This window comes from Argopecten irradians, chromosome 7 (genome assembly GCF_041381155.1).
Source record: "Argopecten irradians isolate NY chromosome 7, Ai_NY, whole genome shotgun sequence".
Lineage (NCBI taxonomy): Eukaryota > Metazoa > Mollusca > Bivalvia > Pectinida > Pectinidae > Argopecten > Argopecten irradians.
Genome location: NC_091140.1, coordinates 41,235,221 through 41,253,243, shown reverse-complemented (window position 1 = coordinate 41,253,243; position 18,023 = coordinate 41,235,221). Strand labels below are relative to the sequence as shown.

At 35.6% G+C, this 18,023-nt stretch overlaps 2 protein-coding genes across 4 annotated transcripts in view; both read right to left on the bottom strand.

The window, feature by feature from the left end:
• Positions 1–18,023, bottom strand: part of LOC138328458 (uncharacterized) — a 65,689-nt gene that overhangs the window by 19,130 nt on the left and 28,536 nt on the right. For all 3 annotated transcript variants that reach the window (XR_011209214.1, XM_069275266.1, XM_069275265.1), the window contains 4 exons: positions 17,717–17,928; positions 16,375–16,494; positions 15,402–15,590; positions 12,940–13,082 (listed from right to left, as the gene is read on the bottom strand). Coding sequence is in view for 2 of the 3 variants with exons in the window: in XM_069275266.1 (XP_069131367.1) it covers positions 12,940–13,082; positions 15,402–15,590; positions 16,375–16,494; positions 17,717–17,928 (664 nt within the window). In the remaining variant the exon portion in view is untranslated. The remainder of the gene's footprint in view (positions 1–12,939; positions 13,083–15,401; positions 15,591–16,374; positions 16,495–17,716; positions 17,929–18,023) is intronic.
• On the bottom strand, positions 1,003–6,632 carry LOC138326760 (uncharacterized). Its single transcript, XM_069272766.1, has 4 exons — positions 6,490–6,632; positions 4,523–4,642; positions 4,032–4,177; positions 1,003–1,087 (listed from the first exon to the last, which is right to left on the bottom strand). The coding sequence occupies exons 1-4, from the start codon at positions 6,574–6,576 to the stop codon at positions 1,003–1,005; spliced, it is 438 nt and encodes a 145-aa protein (XP_069128867.1). The 5' UTR covers positions 6,577–6,632.

Here is an 18,023-nt window from a genome sequence, read left to right as displayed (position 1 = left end):
CTGGGGTACACTCACCACAATGTCTCCCATTGTTGTCCACGTGCTTTTCTGTAAAATTGTAAGATGACAGCACGGATATAGCACTTTGCTTTAAATAGTACATGTCTTTGATCCTTGTATAAACATGTTTATTGATTGATTGATTGACAGATTCATGAGATTTATAACAACATGCATGGTCAGTGCAACAACAAATAAGAACTGTCCTGTCTCCACAAAATGTCACCATATCTAAACAGCTTTCCTACTAACTGTAAAGCAAGAAGTTCGTATCGACCATGACTGCTCCTCTGTCCCACCGCTTTCTATCTGATAATGTTAGGTGGAATATCTGTCTGACATTCTGCCTCACAGGGCACCTGTAACACCAATGTAACATATAACAACCGCTAAATCAACCACAATAGTATCACTACAGCTACACTATCCTAAACAAAAAATTAAAGCATTTAATACACTGTAATACCAACTGCATTGATGGACCATATGTAAATCTCTGTTAACGATGAAGGTCCATTTCGCTGTTGTGCCGTCTGGTGCAAATGATAATAAACTTCAGTGTGGTAATTAGGGTGACGGCAGGCAAAAATAAGACGACCCGTATTATGAAAATTTACATTTTAATCTATATTAATTTTCAATTATTCAGAAGAGGGTGTTACGTGTAATATTGATAATAAGATAATAACTTGTGTTGATCTACAATTTTATCAATCTTGTTTTACTTTCCCATTTCAAGAATTAAAAGCGATTTCGGAAAGGTAGTGGGCTTTTAATAATGTTTTTAAATAGAAAAAATCATTAAAGCACATAATGCATAAGCAAAAAACAAATCTGATGTTGGCTTTATCAAACTTCCACATCTGGATTGAATTGTGATCTACACATGCATGTAAAACTTACACAAGTTCAGTGACAGTTCCGTCTCTGACATGGATTTGACAGAGTTCCTGTACACATTGTCGACACATGTGGTGGCCACACTGTTTTCATCTATACAAATCAGTGCCTGGGAACTTCCATGAAACAGACACAACACTCATGTTCCGATCTCTGAAACTGGAAAGCTTCTTCCTCTGCACTGTACCTATCAAAAATATTATTTAATATATTTTGATGAATATTGATTGTTTTAAATTGTGATTCTTTAAACAGACTACTAGCTACTTAATTTCGCAAATTTCCATTTCAAAAATAGTTAGCTGAAGATTGACATTCGTATTTAAAAAAATAATGACTAGAAATTTCTCTCAATACAAAAAAAATGTAATGTAAATATTATTTTCATAAAGAAAAAAACTTTTGTGATTTTACTTGGATTTTGAAAAGTTTGCTTTAGACATTCAACTAAACACACATGTTTCCATTGTGAGTAAATTCATCGTATTAGTTACAATTATAATGTTATTACCGTATTCGACCCAATAAGCGCCCAAGGCGCTTAAAAAATTGATAATAAAAGAAAAGGTGCTAATAAGTCAAAATTATTGCAAAATCTATTGCCTGGGCAATTGAAATTGAGGCCCTCTCAAAAAGGGGGAGGGGCGCTTATAGGGACATGGGCGCTTTATTGGGTCGAATACGGTACCCGTATTTACAGGAGTGTTCTTGTATTTAAATGACGACAACACAACAATGTGATAATTGAAGAACCAGATGATGGAATTGAAACCTAGTAAGTATTGTAATTGTACCCTACAACTCAGTTATGGTGACAGAAAAAAAATAAGGGGTGTAGCAATACATTGGTAGACTATCGATATATTGCGTGATTGTATGCCTCTCAACTCGATCAATAAATGGCATTTTCAAAATGTCGATAACAATTGCTGATAGTTTTACACCAAACTATTGTCAGATAATTTTCTGTAACTTGGACTAAAATCATGTACTCACTGAGTGTTGGTATAAACAGACTAACATTCACAATAAAATGTCACTTTTTCCATGCTATGTAATCAAAATGCCAAATACCGACAATCTTCTCAATCATGATCTTCATTGCGTTTGAGTTGGTACTGTGATGCTAGTAGGTAAAGGAAAGTAACAATAAAACCAATACTGAAATAGATATATGTCAAGGCGGCCAATTCATCAACTGGATTTTAATATAATTCAGAATGGCTATATGTACATATTTTCGCATTACATCTTGCAATTGTAGTCAAGCTGACAGTAATGTTTAGTATAAAGAACTATACGGATGATAGGGAATAGTATTGCAATAAGACTATAACTTGTAGGGCGATAGGTCGCAGCCTATAAGATAAAATTGATTCGCCTCTAACGCTCATTCATAGATGTTCACTGCTTCGCTCATGTGGAAGACAATTCTGGTGTGACCACCTCTCTCGTCTGGCAACGTTATTTGCCTCGCAGGATCCTTTGTCTCTCATCTGTTAATATGATTATGGTCTAGGAAGGCCTAGAAAACTGTTCAAATATAAAACAAAAAATATGGTGTAGTAGGCCTAGAAAAGCTGCCTTAAAATAAAAACCAAAGATTGTGGTCTTAGTAGGCCTAGAAAACTGCTCAAAATAAGATAAAATGTGGTCTAGAAGGCCTTTTTTTGGAGTGTGATGTATTGATGAATGTCTTCATTTTGATATCAAAATTATTATCCTGACATAGGTCTTCAAGATTTATATCATTATGTTGTATTTCCAAATAGCGTATATAGAATCCTTTTCCACAACTACATATACAAGTATGGCTGCTTCAGTATCAATCACAGTTATGTGATATGAGTTTGACTTCGTTTATTGAAGAACTATTGTGTCGAAAAAAAATTAGTTAAGTTTAATAAACGTAGTACTAACTTACAAATCTGTCAAAAATTCAATACAACTAACTAAATAATTTCCCTCTATATAAAAGATATCTGTCTATAAAGGACATTTTTGCTATGTCTCTTTGGTTTCTTTTATAGACAGGTTTAACTGAACTTTAAATACCTTAATGAATTATTTTCCAGCCAATCGATCCACGTGTAAAGTATCGGCATTACCACGGGGACTCTCCACAAGGTTTATAAAACATTTCGACACGCGCAGCGCCCATATACGTTGCCATGACAACCAAATTGAGGATTGCAAGGTGAATTGTGAGGAACTAATCCAGGCGGAGGTAACTCAGGGTGGAAATCACACGTCAGATTTAGTGGTTGTGAGGTGGTGGAGGATCATAACTGGTATGCTAAAAGTTGTTCCCTAGATAAGGAAATATAAACATAGTGTAATAAAATATTACTTAGTGAATGGGTTTGGACGCGTTTGTTCTCAGATTTCCCTGAGTATGACGCATTTGTTCTGCATGATTTTTACCTGGATGACCTTGAATATTGGTAGAAGATTTACCTGAGAATGAATATTTGTTAAGAAGATTTACCTAGTGAGACTGACACTGCTCTATTTGTTAAGAACGATTTACCTGAGACTGTACGTTCTTGTTAGTAGATGCTCCACCGTCGGGAATGTAAGTAATATATGATATTCATCAATTTGATCAATAATTAGTGTTTTAATCGTGTTTATATATGTCAAATTTACACTAAAACTCAATAATATATTTAATATTACTATTTTATCCTTTGGTGCATGCGCATTCATTACTACATTTACCTTTACTTGTAGGACTATATAGTGTCACAGAATTTTTTCGGGATTTGCCAGTATAAATTATTTTATTCTTATTATTAATCTTTGAAAGAAGTAAAGGAATGTATATGCATGCATACTTTGCAACTTGTGGTAAATGGTGTAATAGTAAAGTAAACTGTTTGTTATACTGAGGACAAAAAAATACGTTAATAGTGATGCTTGGAGATTGTTGATAGTAAAATGTAATACCATTTGTCAGCGGTGGAGCATCTTTAAGAAGATTTACCTGATCTCTAAAGATTTGTTCAGAAAGTAGCTTTTACCGAAGAACTGAATATTTTTTAAGCAAGAATTTTACAGAAGACTGACCATTTACGTAAGAAGATGTACCCATCAATATCTGCTGACCATTTGTGAGAAGAACTTTATACCTGAGTCTGATCGTTTGTAGTTGACCCACGAGACCAGGGATTCTCGTACTTCCGACCCTTGTTCTGATATTTGTGTTGAATCTGGGAGAGGCATACAGTATATCTAATGTCACTTTGTGAATCTCCTGTTTTACTGGCACTTGCAGCTGTTGGCACAAATATTCTTTATCAATAAAGAACACATACAAGTATGAGTAACTGCTGCTATGACAAATTCAAAAGAAGATACAATTGCATCATTGCACACACCCATCAAAGGTGTAAGTTTGGTAATACCGTATATCATAAATATACATGTCAAGTTTGTTTGTGATTCAGCATGGCATAATAATAAAAAGAAAAAGATAAAAAAGTAACTCATAATCAGAATTAAGACTAACTGTAGATCGTACTAAGTAATTGTGTATTATTTTTGTTGACAATGATGTACTTATGTGATTATTTCAGAGGTTGTTAACTTGAGCGAAAATAAAATTGCTTCTAACATTTACCTGAAGCTGGAACAATCTAGAATTTTCCTTGCTTTCATTCTCGGATATTTCTTCTGGTGCTGAAGAAAACACTGTCAACCTGTTTTCCTCGCTTTCAAAAATGGACTGGAGAGCTAGAACCTGTTGGTAACAAAGACCAGATATAACACGTCCTGGTTCTTGCTGACATCCTCATTTGAGATACATTTTATACAAAGTCCCTGGGCCTTTATCATTATTTTTGAGTAAGAAAGACAATAAAAACATGGAGCAGGGTACATCCAAGCAATCTGGAAAACTTTAAAACCCAACCTGGGACCACTGACACCCACTTAGAACCCCATCACTCTGGGACCACTGACATCCTCTTCGAAACCCATCACTGTGGGACAACTGACACCAACTTAGAACCCCATCACTCTGGGACCACTGACTTCCACTCAGAATCCCATCACCCTAGAACCTCTGACACCCACTTAGAACCCCATCATCCTGGGACCACTGACATCCACTTAGAACCCATCATCCTCGGACCATTGACACCCACTTAGAACCCCATCACTCTGGGACCACTGACTTCCACTCAGAATCCCATCACCCTAGAACCTCTGACACCCACTTAGAACCCCATCATCCTGGGACCACTGACATCCACTTAGAACCCATCATCCTCGGACCATTGACACCCACTTAGAACCCCATCACTCTGGGACCACTGACTTCCACTCAGAATCCCATCACCCTGGGACCACTGACACCCACTTAGAACCCCATCACCCTGGGACCACTGACATCCACTTAGAACCCTATAATCCTCGGACCACTGACACCCACTTAGAACCCCATCACTCTGGGACCACTGAACTTCCACTCAGAATCCCATCATCCCTAGAACCACTAACACCACTTACAACCCAATCACTCTGGACGACTGACATTCACTTAGAACCCCTCATCACTCTGGGACTGTCAACTGACATCCACTTAAATTAAATCCCCATCACCCTGGGACCACTGACACCCAGTCAGAACCCCATCATCCTGGGACCAGTGGACCACTGACTTCCACTCAGAATACCATCACCCTGGGACCACTGACACCCACTTAGAACCCCATCACTCTGGGACCACTGACATCCACTTAGAACCCTATAATCCTGGGACCACTGACACCCAGTTAGACCCCATCACTCTGGAACGACTGACATTCACTTACAACCCCATTACCTGGGACCACTGACATCCACTTAGAACCCCATCACCCTGGGACCACTGACACCCAGTTAGAACCCCATCATTCTGGGACGACTGACATTCACTTACAACCCATCACCCTGGGACCACTGACACCCACTTAGAACCCCATCACCCTGGGACCACTGACTCCCAGTTAGACACCCCATCACTCTGGGACCACATCCACTTAGAACCCAGTCATTTGCCAGGTACTGACTGCTGGTCGGTGGTTTTTCTTGCAAGTATTCTTGCTTTCCTCCACCAACAAAAACCTGGCAGGTCCTTAAATGACCCTGGCTGTTAAAAGGGCGTTATAAAACTATTAATTAAAACCTTAACCTGTTTGGGTACATTAGTTAGCCAGTTTGTTTATCGGGTGCTATTAGTTGGTATTATTCCAAAAATTTCACAGCACAGGATCTTTAACGTTCTTGATGTATAGCTAAAAAATACACAATGAATAGCATAAATATGAAAATGTCGTATATTTCAATATAGGCTTATGTATACTATAGTGTCGACAAAAAACAAATAAAAATAGATATGGTCATGACAGCTCATGTCATATTATATGGACATAAGTGTTTAGAACGCTGTTAAGTCAAAGACCCACTATATATATTACTAGTAATATATATATATCCATATATAAGTCTATCGTGGGTCTTTGACTTTCCAGCGTGTGTTAGTAAACACCTAATGACCTATGTATTTGCAGAGTATATAAAGTAGATCCCATTACTAACTCTTACCTCGTCTTTCTGTTCCTCCAAGTTATCGATCAAGTGCGATGACCATGCTCCTTTCCTATGGTAACCTGGCTCTGCAGCTGTTGCCATTTTTCTCTAATGTTTGTCTTGGCCTGTCCATGCAATAGCTGTCAACGAGCATTCTGTAAACATCTCATAGACGCTTGACTTAGGCACAATATCCCATACGTACAAAAACATATTATTGACGTCAGATTCGTTAAACATAACAGGTGCCCTCCTCGGACATAATGCAATGTTGTGTCAATGTTTTAATGCTGTCCTCTGCAGCTTAGAGTTAATGTTTTAGACGGAACCGGAAAAATTATTTAGGATGCAGACGATGTGTGATGAAATCATGGTCACGGCATTTCACTAGCTCTTTCAGGCCAGTTCGAATACCGCCCCAGTTCTACTAGAACTGTCCTGCAAGGTGAAACGAGTAATTCCCCTTGACACACCACCATGCCGGTGGAAGTACCCAAACAGAGAATTCTGAAATACTCTCACAACAGGCCTTAGTTGGATGTTCAGGACAGGTAATTTCCGTCTCCCTTCATTACTCTTATATACATATATTTAGTTTTAGTTATTCTAAGCCAAGTGCAAAACTATGTTCTTACCAAATTTGCATCACCAGTTTAATGTCATCAAAACAACTCTGTACTACTTCACTATTTTTTCTTTGTTGTAGAGCTATATCCATATTTTCATCAAATCAAGATTTATTATGTCCTTAGCTTCAAATAAGATAAAAAAAAATGATGTAGCTTTTGACAACGGTGACTTACTCATCCTTGATATTCCAAGTGTTACTATCACTGTAGTAATATCCTCCCTGGGCTGTGTCATAACAAAACTGAACACACTGTGTGTGTGACGGCTGATGAAACATGTAGTTTGGTGGCCATCTTCCATCTTTGATGTTCATCAAGAATCAAATAAAAGCTAGTTACATTGAGTGGCTTTAAAAGTTTGAAGTTTGGCTCCTCTAATCTTCAAATGAAGTGCAGATTGCTCCTGAAGCTGCTTTAGTTTTTACTATGAGATATTCCAGGGATGGATAGAATGACCGTGAGAATAACCCCTGGAATATTGAGGATGCTGTGGCATTGAAAGTGAGTTAAATTGCCCTCCATAACTAGGATAATACATTAAAAGCACATACTATGGATCAAGGGGATCTGCATTTTGAACAGTTTAATGTCTGGTTTAGCTAGTTACATATAATGATATTGAAATTTCCTTGTTGTCACACCATCACAAGCATTAATGATTCAGCTGAGTTGAAGCATTAAAGTTAACTTGCCTATGACAAAATTCCATATATTTTCACTTTTCAGGCAGCAGCTTATGGGAAATGTGTTGCAGCCAAGAGTACAGTTAAAAAGGGAGATTGTGATAAAGAATTTCTGTTACTTCAAGAATGTATGCGGACTGGTGTAAGTATAACTATCTTCCTGTTTTATCTGTCAAATTACATAAATGCCTGCAGCAACGTTTGGTTAGAAATGATAATTATTGCACTCTGAATATGGCTTTAATATAAAAAATGCTTATTTTTCTTGGTGAGATTTATTTTGTTGAAATGATATAGGTTATTTCTGGGTAGTTCCAACCAAAAGTCAGTATTGCCAACCTCTGATGAGGTCAAATCGGGTGATCACCCTTGAAAAAACAGGTGAAAGGGACAAAACAAGGGTCATGTGCGGAACCACATTTGAGTGCAATTTTAAAACCTTTTTAAAGCCTAAAATATGCATATATTTATTATTTTCATATTGTTATTCAATAATATTTATGATATTTTTGTATTAATATAATTAGTATCTGATAATTAATAAAAAAATGTATTTAAATCTTTAAATATTTATTAAATGAATCCAGATTTTGTTCTAAAAAATGTCCAGTTTACATATTATCTTTGACTTACAAAACAGGCAGCCATTATGAGTGGCTTGCTTGCTACTGCTAATAACAGGATACGTTCACGTTGACTATGTTTTATTCATGTGATTAAATCTTTGTCTAAAATCATAAGTGTTTGTACTTTGAAGAGTTTTGAAGAGATTATTTCATGATTCTGAACAGATCAAAAATTGCCATGTCTGAATTTGCTGGGAGGCTTGGCTAAAAACGGTCATGGACATTGTGATGCATGACTGAATAGATTAATTGCTACAATTTCACACTTATTAAAGTTTAATGTAAACACAAACATATGTGTGACTGCATTATACAAGGGCCTGATATATGAGTCATAAGCCCCTGTGAGATGTAATTTAAAATTGAGCCTAATGGCTTTCTCGGACGTTTACTTTTTTGTGAATACTTTTGAACATGGTTGGTACAAATGCTGAAAATCGGGTTATTTGATGACCGACATGGTTTTTGAACATGTTTGGTACACATGCTGGAAAAACGGGTTATTTTGATGACGCCGGTCTAAAACTGTCTAAAAAAGCAAAGTTTGTAAAGGCTAATTACATATAAGAGTAACTGTGCTTTTTTGTCTCCCCAATTTTCAATACCTTTTATTTTAGAGATTAATTGAATTACAAAATAGGAAAAATCCCTGATACTTTCTTTTGATATGATAGTGATAGTGTTTATTATTGCAGATACAGTTGCTATTGGTAAACAATTTTTTGGGTTTATAAAATTGGCCATTTTCCGCTCACATACGGCCTACCTATACCTGTTGTATCTGTTGTTATTAGACTTGATATACATAGACAAATATATGCTGTGGTTTTCGTTGGCATACTTGTTAACTCGAAAGGTTTCTCAAGATTTACTTAATTTATGTATTTATCTTATCACCTAAACTCAATGACATGGATAAGTTTATTAATCATGGTTCAATAAGCTGATCAGTACCCAATAGTTTGAGTAGTTCGCCTTACCATTGCTGGTAGTAGATAATTCTGGATTAGTATAATTTGTTACTCTTATTTTTTTCAGATGAAGAAATGAAGTAGGAAAACTTGTGATTCCTTAGCTCGCTTCAGGCTGTACCTAGGAAGATGGCTTTAAAATAGTTATTACAAGTTAATGTGTACTTTTTTCTGGATTTTTAGTGTACACATCTATTTGGGGTATGTATGAATTAACATGAAATTAAAATATTAACAAGAACCACTAACACAATTTGTATAGATCATAATACAAGTGACTTGGTTGATCAGTTCGCGAGGAAAACTATTGACTAATGTTTAAAAGTATTCTATATTAGATAACAAACAACCTTGGTGGCGTGTTCAATTTGAATTTGTTTTTGAAGTATTATGAGATTTTCAATATGAAAAGCTATATAAAATATAAGCAAAATGAACTCAGCAATATGATTCCCATCATAATATCAGAACAAGGCAAACAATATCCTGGCAAAAGAACATAAGACGAAAAAAGAAGTTGTTTCAGGAACAGAATTATAAAATGTAATGTATATAACAACAAAATACCCAGGGTATCTGACTTTCATGGCAAAAGTCATATACTAAATTTACATTAGATCAGGTGTCATCGGTTACATATTCAATCTTTTGGAATCAACAAGAGAGTAGAGATGTAACCATCAAAACTTCATTCATACGTATCATTTACTGCAAGTTTCAGCAAAATGCAATTGTAGAATTGAGAGAAGACGTTCCACCATGTAATGATGTGTTTTCAGAAAGGGGGGACATTTGGATTTCGGATAGTATGGACCGAAAAAATAACAAGCTTTGTAAGGAATGTAAGATCATTTCATGAAGTTCAGTAATTGGCAGTTAGCAACTTTAGAAGTTCAAAATGTGAAAGTTAACACACGCGGACGACGACGTGACGAAACCCGAGTCTATATGTTCATGCTGATCCCAAAGGGTCGAATGACACCTAAAAATACAGAACTACAAATTTTACTCTCTATAATTTTATTGAATAACACAAAATATAACATCTTTATAAGTTAAAAAATTATATCTTAACTTATTGCAAGTATTTATGATAAAGTTCATTTTCAATTTTAAAATAATTTGATGGTAATTTTTTCAATCATAAAAACGACTACCAAAAAGTATAAATATATAAACGTGTGTAGTTTTTTTCCAGATTTAAAAAAAAAAATTTCAATAATTCAAATGTTGTTTGAATGTATAAATTACTCAATTACTTTTCTATAAATATTGTTATATAAACAATGACGACATGCAAAAACAACATCATTAAAATAAATAATTTTTAATTCTTAATTTTTTTACATATTGGATTCCCATAAATTTTTGACATCATTGCAAGTCTTAAAATTTTTTTTTGAACCAAGCAGCATCACCAAAATCCTAATTTCCTGAGCGATAGAGAAGCAAAAAATATGAAGATGACTTTTAGATTGCAGTTATTAGCCTTACAATCATTCATTCAAAGACATTTTCCATGTTTTACAAAGTTTTTTTCCAATTTTATAACGATCAACTAACTATTTTTGTTTTTGAAAGTCCAGGACACACTCAAATCAACCCCTGTTTTACTTAATTAAATTACGGACTCGTCTGTACTAAGATTTATTCTCATTAATCCAATGGCACAGATTATTTCGTTCAGTGAAGATAATTGTTTTACATATAAATACGGATGCTGTAATATTCATTTTACAATGGCAGATATTATTCAGACGAGATTGATATTTTTTTTTAAAATGGTAAAAGCAGAGTAGCGCATAGCCACTTCTTCATTTTGATGTTAAACAAATGTCTCCATGAACAACTCATTTGATGTCTATAACTTGTGTGTGAGACTCTTTCATTACACTCTTGTTTTCCTTCAGTGATACAGATATATCGTCTTGGCTAAACCTGATAGCCTCTCTCATTAACTAACGTCATTACGTCAAGTATCACAAGTCGCGCAGAACTTATGCTTACAAGTCGAGCTCTACATTCCAGACAGTTCGGAAGTTGATAGTGTGGCCCCTGAAGATCTAAAAAGAAATATCTTGTATTACGAAGTTGTTTGTGTTCCAACACGATCAAAATCATTTACAGCGAAAATGATATTATAATGGAATAGAAGTAGAAGCTGTCCATTGAACATGTATTATTTAATAAAACACAGTGCGAGGTTCGTAATTTTTTGTTACCAATAGCTACTTATAAACATTATACAATGAAAAGATTTGGCTTCTAATTTAACTACAATGAAAATAATGAAAAAACGATCTTGATTGCAACCCTACATTGACTAATTATCTGTCTGAAGAGTTGTGTGTGATTATTACCTGATAACACAAAGTTAATGTTAAATGATGCGTGGAGCTTAATCATTAAAACAGCCACTATAAAACTTACCTCACTAAAAGGGACTCTGCTGTTCATTAGTTGCCGATTAGCTCTAAATGTAGGTCTACTTTTGCCAAATAAAAGGTACATTATTTCATTACGTATATCACTCGGATTTCTTTTAAATTCACAAGAACGCTAGCCGTTAACATCAAGAAAACTTCATGTAATGTATGCGGACTTTAGCAAGTCTTCGTAAGCCTAACAGTAACTGGTTGGCGAGATATTATCATGCAGAACATTTATCGTGAGTTTTGCTTTGCCGACTTTTGACTTATAATAAAACATGGCCATATACGTTTGTGAAGTAAAGGGTACATTATTTGGTTACTTATAACAGTCAGATTTCTTTTGAATTCATAAGAACGCTATATCATCAAGAAAACTTCTTGCAAGACATCGGACTTTAGCAAGTCTTCATAAGGCTACCGTACATTACACGGCAATATACATTTTGTAAGTTCATTTGTCACTTTAAGTTGCTCGTACATAAATAGATCTATATCATCATTATATTTTGTAAGTTTATGTTGATAGATTTGGTACTTTTTCCCTTTCAATATTCTGCATTTGTCGATAAACAAAAGACACAACTCCCAGTGACTGATCAAGAGAGGAAACACATGTATATACTTTAACTGCGCAATAATAACTCAGATATAGTTCGTCAATACAACCAACACAAAAAACTTTATAAGCGTTATAATAACTTTCTTTTGCAGTTACCTTCCTAACATTTGATTACAATAATCGATCATTAGCATGAATTACGTAAAATTTAAATAAACATACACAATCCAAAATCCACCGAAAGTCTGTCGCGGAGGAAGACAGCGAAGAAGGCGTTGTTCGTGATTTTCGGGAGACCAGTGTTCTCGGAGTAATACAAATATAATAGAGTCCCAACTGAACACTTAAAACACTCCATCCGTGGTGTATACGTATGTACAAATTCTATGTCTGTGGTTTTGAATATTGGGGTTTTATTTTTTCGTACCATCAAGTATTACGTGAAATGAACAAAACAACTTTTAATTTTCATCGCGGAGTGGTTTCATTGTTTTGATGTGCACAGGCTCTCCGAGCGTACCTAAGAATGCTGTTTCACAGCATCAAAAAAACCAAACAAACTTACCTCTTTGTGTAACGGAGGTAATATATTTCAGCCCCAGCTAGTTTGTGGTTTTTACTGTTTGGAATATCCGGAATGTGTGTATTACCAGCTTCAAGTCTGATATCAGGCTGAAGGAAACTATCTCGGCTGCTACAGTCCAGAAACTGAAAGTAGTTTATAGTACAAAAGAAACATTAATTGTATAATATATACACATATAAACACATATATTGGCGAACTAAGGTACGTTTCATTCACAAATTAACATATTTGAAAGTGTATATCAGCAAATTTTATCGAACAATACATTGTAAAATTGAAAAATACTCGATTTTGCTTTTAGAATTTTCCCAGATATTTTATTTGAATAACTGGATGCAATGTAAAAATTGATGCAAAGATACGGAGTTGAAATACAAAGACAAATTAAAGAAGGAAAAAATAAGGAGAATTTTATATAAATAGCTGAATTATTTGAATACCTTGGTAACCGTTATACGAATTAATAGCTAGAATTCTCTATCATTAACACGTATTCTGGGATGTGATTGATTCTATCAGTAAAGGCAGTATATCTCTCACCTAATAAGAAGAAACCCAACGTCTAGTGCTTTGAAATGTCATTTTATGATGTTTCAGATCACGCCTGACATTATTTTTTTCTCAAAAATATTGCTCAACCACAGGAAATCCTCTACAGTGAACCCGCGATAATCCGGACGCCGATAGTCCGGAAAACTCACAATCAGGACGGAAATGTCAGGGAATGGATTTCCGTAACGTTATTTATACTCACTAGTCCGGATATTCGTATTCCGAATCCGGAACTCTATTTTGGGAACGGAATGTAATTTTCGTTAATAAATTCCCGCAATAATCCGGACAATTTGTTGTTGCCACGTGCCGACAAAATCCAAGGCTAGCTATATATGTACAGTCATGTGTACAATACACACCATCACTTGACACTGAGTGTGTTGCCATAACGACGGCTGCCAGGTCATAGCTACAGGCGTTTACCTGAACATCTTTCACATGGGTATATACAGTCATGTAACGGTTCATTGGTTTTCTATAGGAGATCAAAACTTCAGTGTTGTAATTGATCATGTGATACGCAATATATTTTTAGCCACACGCTTCTAAACATGCAGTTTGAGCTTGGGTACGGGTACGTATGCTGTAGATACCTTACTTGTTTCGCATGCAGAATATATCGCTTTGAGCATCGGATACAATTAAGTGAGATAATACTCACAAAATTAATAAGAATTAAATGTATGTGAATCTATTTGAATTCATCGTCTGTGGTATAAGATATAAAGGCTACGGCACGTGCCATTTACATGTGTGTGACATTGTGCACGAAGTTAGAGGTGAACAGGTGCGTGGTTGTTACACACATCTGTAAGTCAGAAAGCAAAGACTTGTAGAGATTGTCATTAAAAACACACATTATACAAAATAACAATTATATGAGTTCCTTAAATGTTCACAACTATTTGTTATCATAGTTTTTTATGCAAATAACGTAGATGATATTGATCCTTGGTTAGGCAATTTGCCGTACGACAGATCAAGAGTGGGATACGTAGCTATATGCATACATAGTATACAATTAACGATGGCTTTAGGTTTCTTATTTTGAAAAAGAAATACGTTTATTTAATATTCTTAACGTAGTGATATAAAAATACCTATAAAACATAACGAGGTATTAATTATAATAGAAGTATATTACATAAAAGCCTGTAATCGATTACAAGGTCAAGGGGAGTAACTCGTACCTGACAATTTAATTGACTAAGAACACGGAATTTGGCAGTCCGGAAAACTCGTAATCCGGACGGTTTAGGCTGGGAACGAAGGTGTCCGGATTATCTAGGGTCCACTGTATACTACAACCTACAATCAGTACATGTATGTCTTGGCAACTAGCATACATGGGTTTGAGACAATCAGTACTATCATATTCGCCGTAATTAGCTCCCAGAGGGCTTAAAATATAACAAAAGGAGTGTATTAGGGAACTTAGCTGTTAGATGTGGATGAAAAACCTTTAACAAAAATCAGGCATATCTTATCTCTAAATACCCCGGTATTACCCAATGGTACATTAATCTGTCAAAGTAAACATGCATATGCCTTCTTTCCTTTGACTCACTGCTGTGAAAGGCTCACAATTTCATGTAATATGGGATACATTGACGAAGTTCTAAGCATAATTGTAAAACATCGTAAATCCATGGGATGGGGGAATGTTTATATAAATTCAACTCCTTCTCCTGAAGAGATGTGGGGCGCTTATAGGGGGAGGGGTGCTTATTAAGGCAATTACAGTATGTACCTGGCAACTAGCACACATGGGTCTGAAATTTTAAACCCATGGGGACAAATGCCTGGTACATGTACTTGCAGGTGCTTTTCTTCATAATTTCCAACTTTCTACATCTTCTTAATTTAAAATTAAATATAGTACATACCACTGTAATGTTCCATCTAGAGAAATCAAAGCCCAGGACCAGTGTTTTTCCATAGCAGGTGTAATTCCTTGACCACAATAGTTCAGGCAGGCAAGTGTCGTTCAAAGATGTCAGGAATTTCACTATGGACAGTTTGGAGTTCTTTTTACGTGCTTCAACAATGTCGTAGTCCACGACTCTAGTGATCCACTGTGAATGCAGATATAGATAAATAAAGTTGCTAGCTTTTTTAATTTCTGTATTATTGCGGATACATCCAAATTTGCAAATTGTTATACCTCACGAAAATGATTAAAACCATGGTTTTACATATCACATGACACTTTCGAAGACTGTAAATATGATTCGCAAAAATTAACTCCCACTAAAAAGTTTCACACATTAAATCGTGAAATTTTACACCAGCAAAATTGAACAATTCTATAGTAATACGCTGTATAAGTAAATAAAACATCTTTGAACAACTACAATCCTATAGGGCCATACCAATGAAATAAATGTTAATATATATATTTCTCATAATGAAAAAGTTTCTTGTTAGGTTTCAGCACATTGTATTTGGCAAACATTATACAAAACACATATACCCTAAATGGAAATTTTGCATATTAATTTTGACAAAAGGTCTTTTTGGTCTTGGCTTCTACCATAGAAAGGTCTATATATGTTAGTCAATTTAAAAAAGAAGGAAGGATGATTTCTCATAATGGATATAATAAACTATGGACCAAGCAGACACTTACAAGTCATTTCAAGAATGACCGGTTTGAATTTTTCTGCAAAGAGATGATAAAAACAAGCTTAAATTTTCAAAAAAAAATGATGGCCATATGGTGGCCATTTTATATTCAGATCAGATTGGAATTGAGATAGGCACAACTAGCACTGTAAGTCAGTGACTAACTAATACCTGGGCCCCTTATCCCCTCATAAAAGACATACATCTACGTTTCGAGAATCTTGAAACACTTACTTCATAATCCAGCTCCCTCTTCGTATCCAAACAGAACTTCAATACTTTCAGGCAATCCTCTAGCCATTGCTCCGATTTTTTGCCCCGAAGAGCTTCCCTCTTGAATCTTAAGCCTAGTTTCTATTATAATTGAAAAATAAAACACATTATTATTATGTACTAAATACATATACAATATTTCAAAGTGTTTAAAGACAACGTGAGATGACAGCATCAACAATTAAGTGTGAAGGCTTTAAAAATGTTAACATATATTTACATCAAACTGGTGGTTTGTTGATTATGCTTGATATCCCATTTATGGATTGCCACCTCTTAGGTTATGTTGTAGTGATGCTTGGCTGTGTATTTTGGGAGGCTGTGGTATGTTCCTGTTGTGGCTCTATGTAACAAGAGGCCCATGGGCCTTAACGATCATCTGACTCATAACACAGTTTAAAGTAGTAGTTAACAATTAATATAAGCAATACAAAGAACACCTTAGTTTAATACGTAAGATTCTGAAATAGATAAAGGTCATTTGCTGAGCCCAGCCCCTTTTCCCCTAAGAGTCAAATCTGGTTCATTCATATAAAACATGATTGTCTTCCCCCATTGATGTTTCACACCAAGTATGGTTGTAATCATCTCAAGGGTTAAGAAGGAGTAGGATTTTAAAACTAAAATTAAGAAATTTTATCCTTTTTGGGCCCCACTCCTCAGCCCCTAGGGGTCAAACAAGGCTCATTTATATAAAAAAATTATTGTCCTTCCCCAATGATGTTTAAAAACAAATTTGGTTGCCATCCATGAAAGGATGATGGAATAGTAGTATTTTAAATGTGAAATGAAGAAAATTTCCCCTTTTTGGGCCCTGCCCCTCTGACCCTAGGGGTCGGACCTTACTCATTTATTTAAAATATGATTGTCCTTCCCAAATGATGTTTCACACCAAATATGGATGAAATCTACTCAAGGGTTAAGGAGGAGTAGGCTTTTGTATAAATAGTCTTACCCACGAGGCGGATGGCGCACAGCGCACGACGACGGAAGAAACATGATGACCATAGGTCATCCTGACCTTCAGTCAGATGACCTAAAAATGTAAACTATTGTTTAAAGTGCTATCTTACTGAATCATACTGATAGAGACACAAAACAGCACATCCCAACCAGTCACATTATATGGTACTGAAAATTCGCAAATGAATTGTCAAGCCAATTTATGCTGAGCATTATAACAGACACTACAACTTTTATAGGCTAATTAATATGGTGTGTCTCGGCAAGGGGACAGAACCTTGAGCCTTCCTCACAGGAGCAAGCATTCAACTGAAGTACAAAAGTGAGGTGGTGTACTTACTTCATATATCAATCTCCAAAAGGTCGCAAGAACACTGAGCCTGGCAGTTTGACCTTTATCATCGCACCAGAAGAACGTCAGCGCTGCTGCATGTGTATTTGTTTGAGAGTATGAATTTGCATATTTCTCTAAAGTGGCCGGTAACATCATCTGTACTGTAGTTCCATCCTCATCTCTATACACCTCTAGTGGGCATGGTATCAAACCAGTATCTGTCAAACAAACAAACAAAAATAAATCAGAGTCCCAGAGGGCCTGTATCACTCACCTGGTTTGTAATGCGAAGTTATGTTCTGAATCCAGGTCC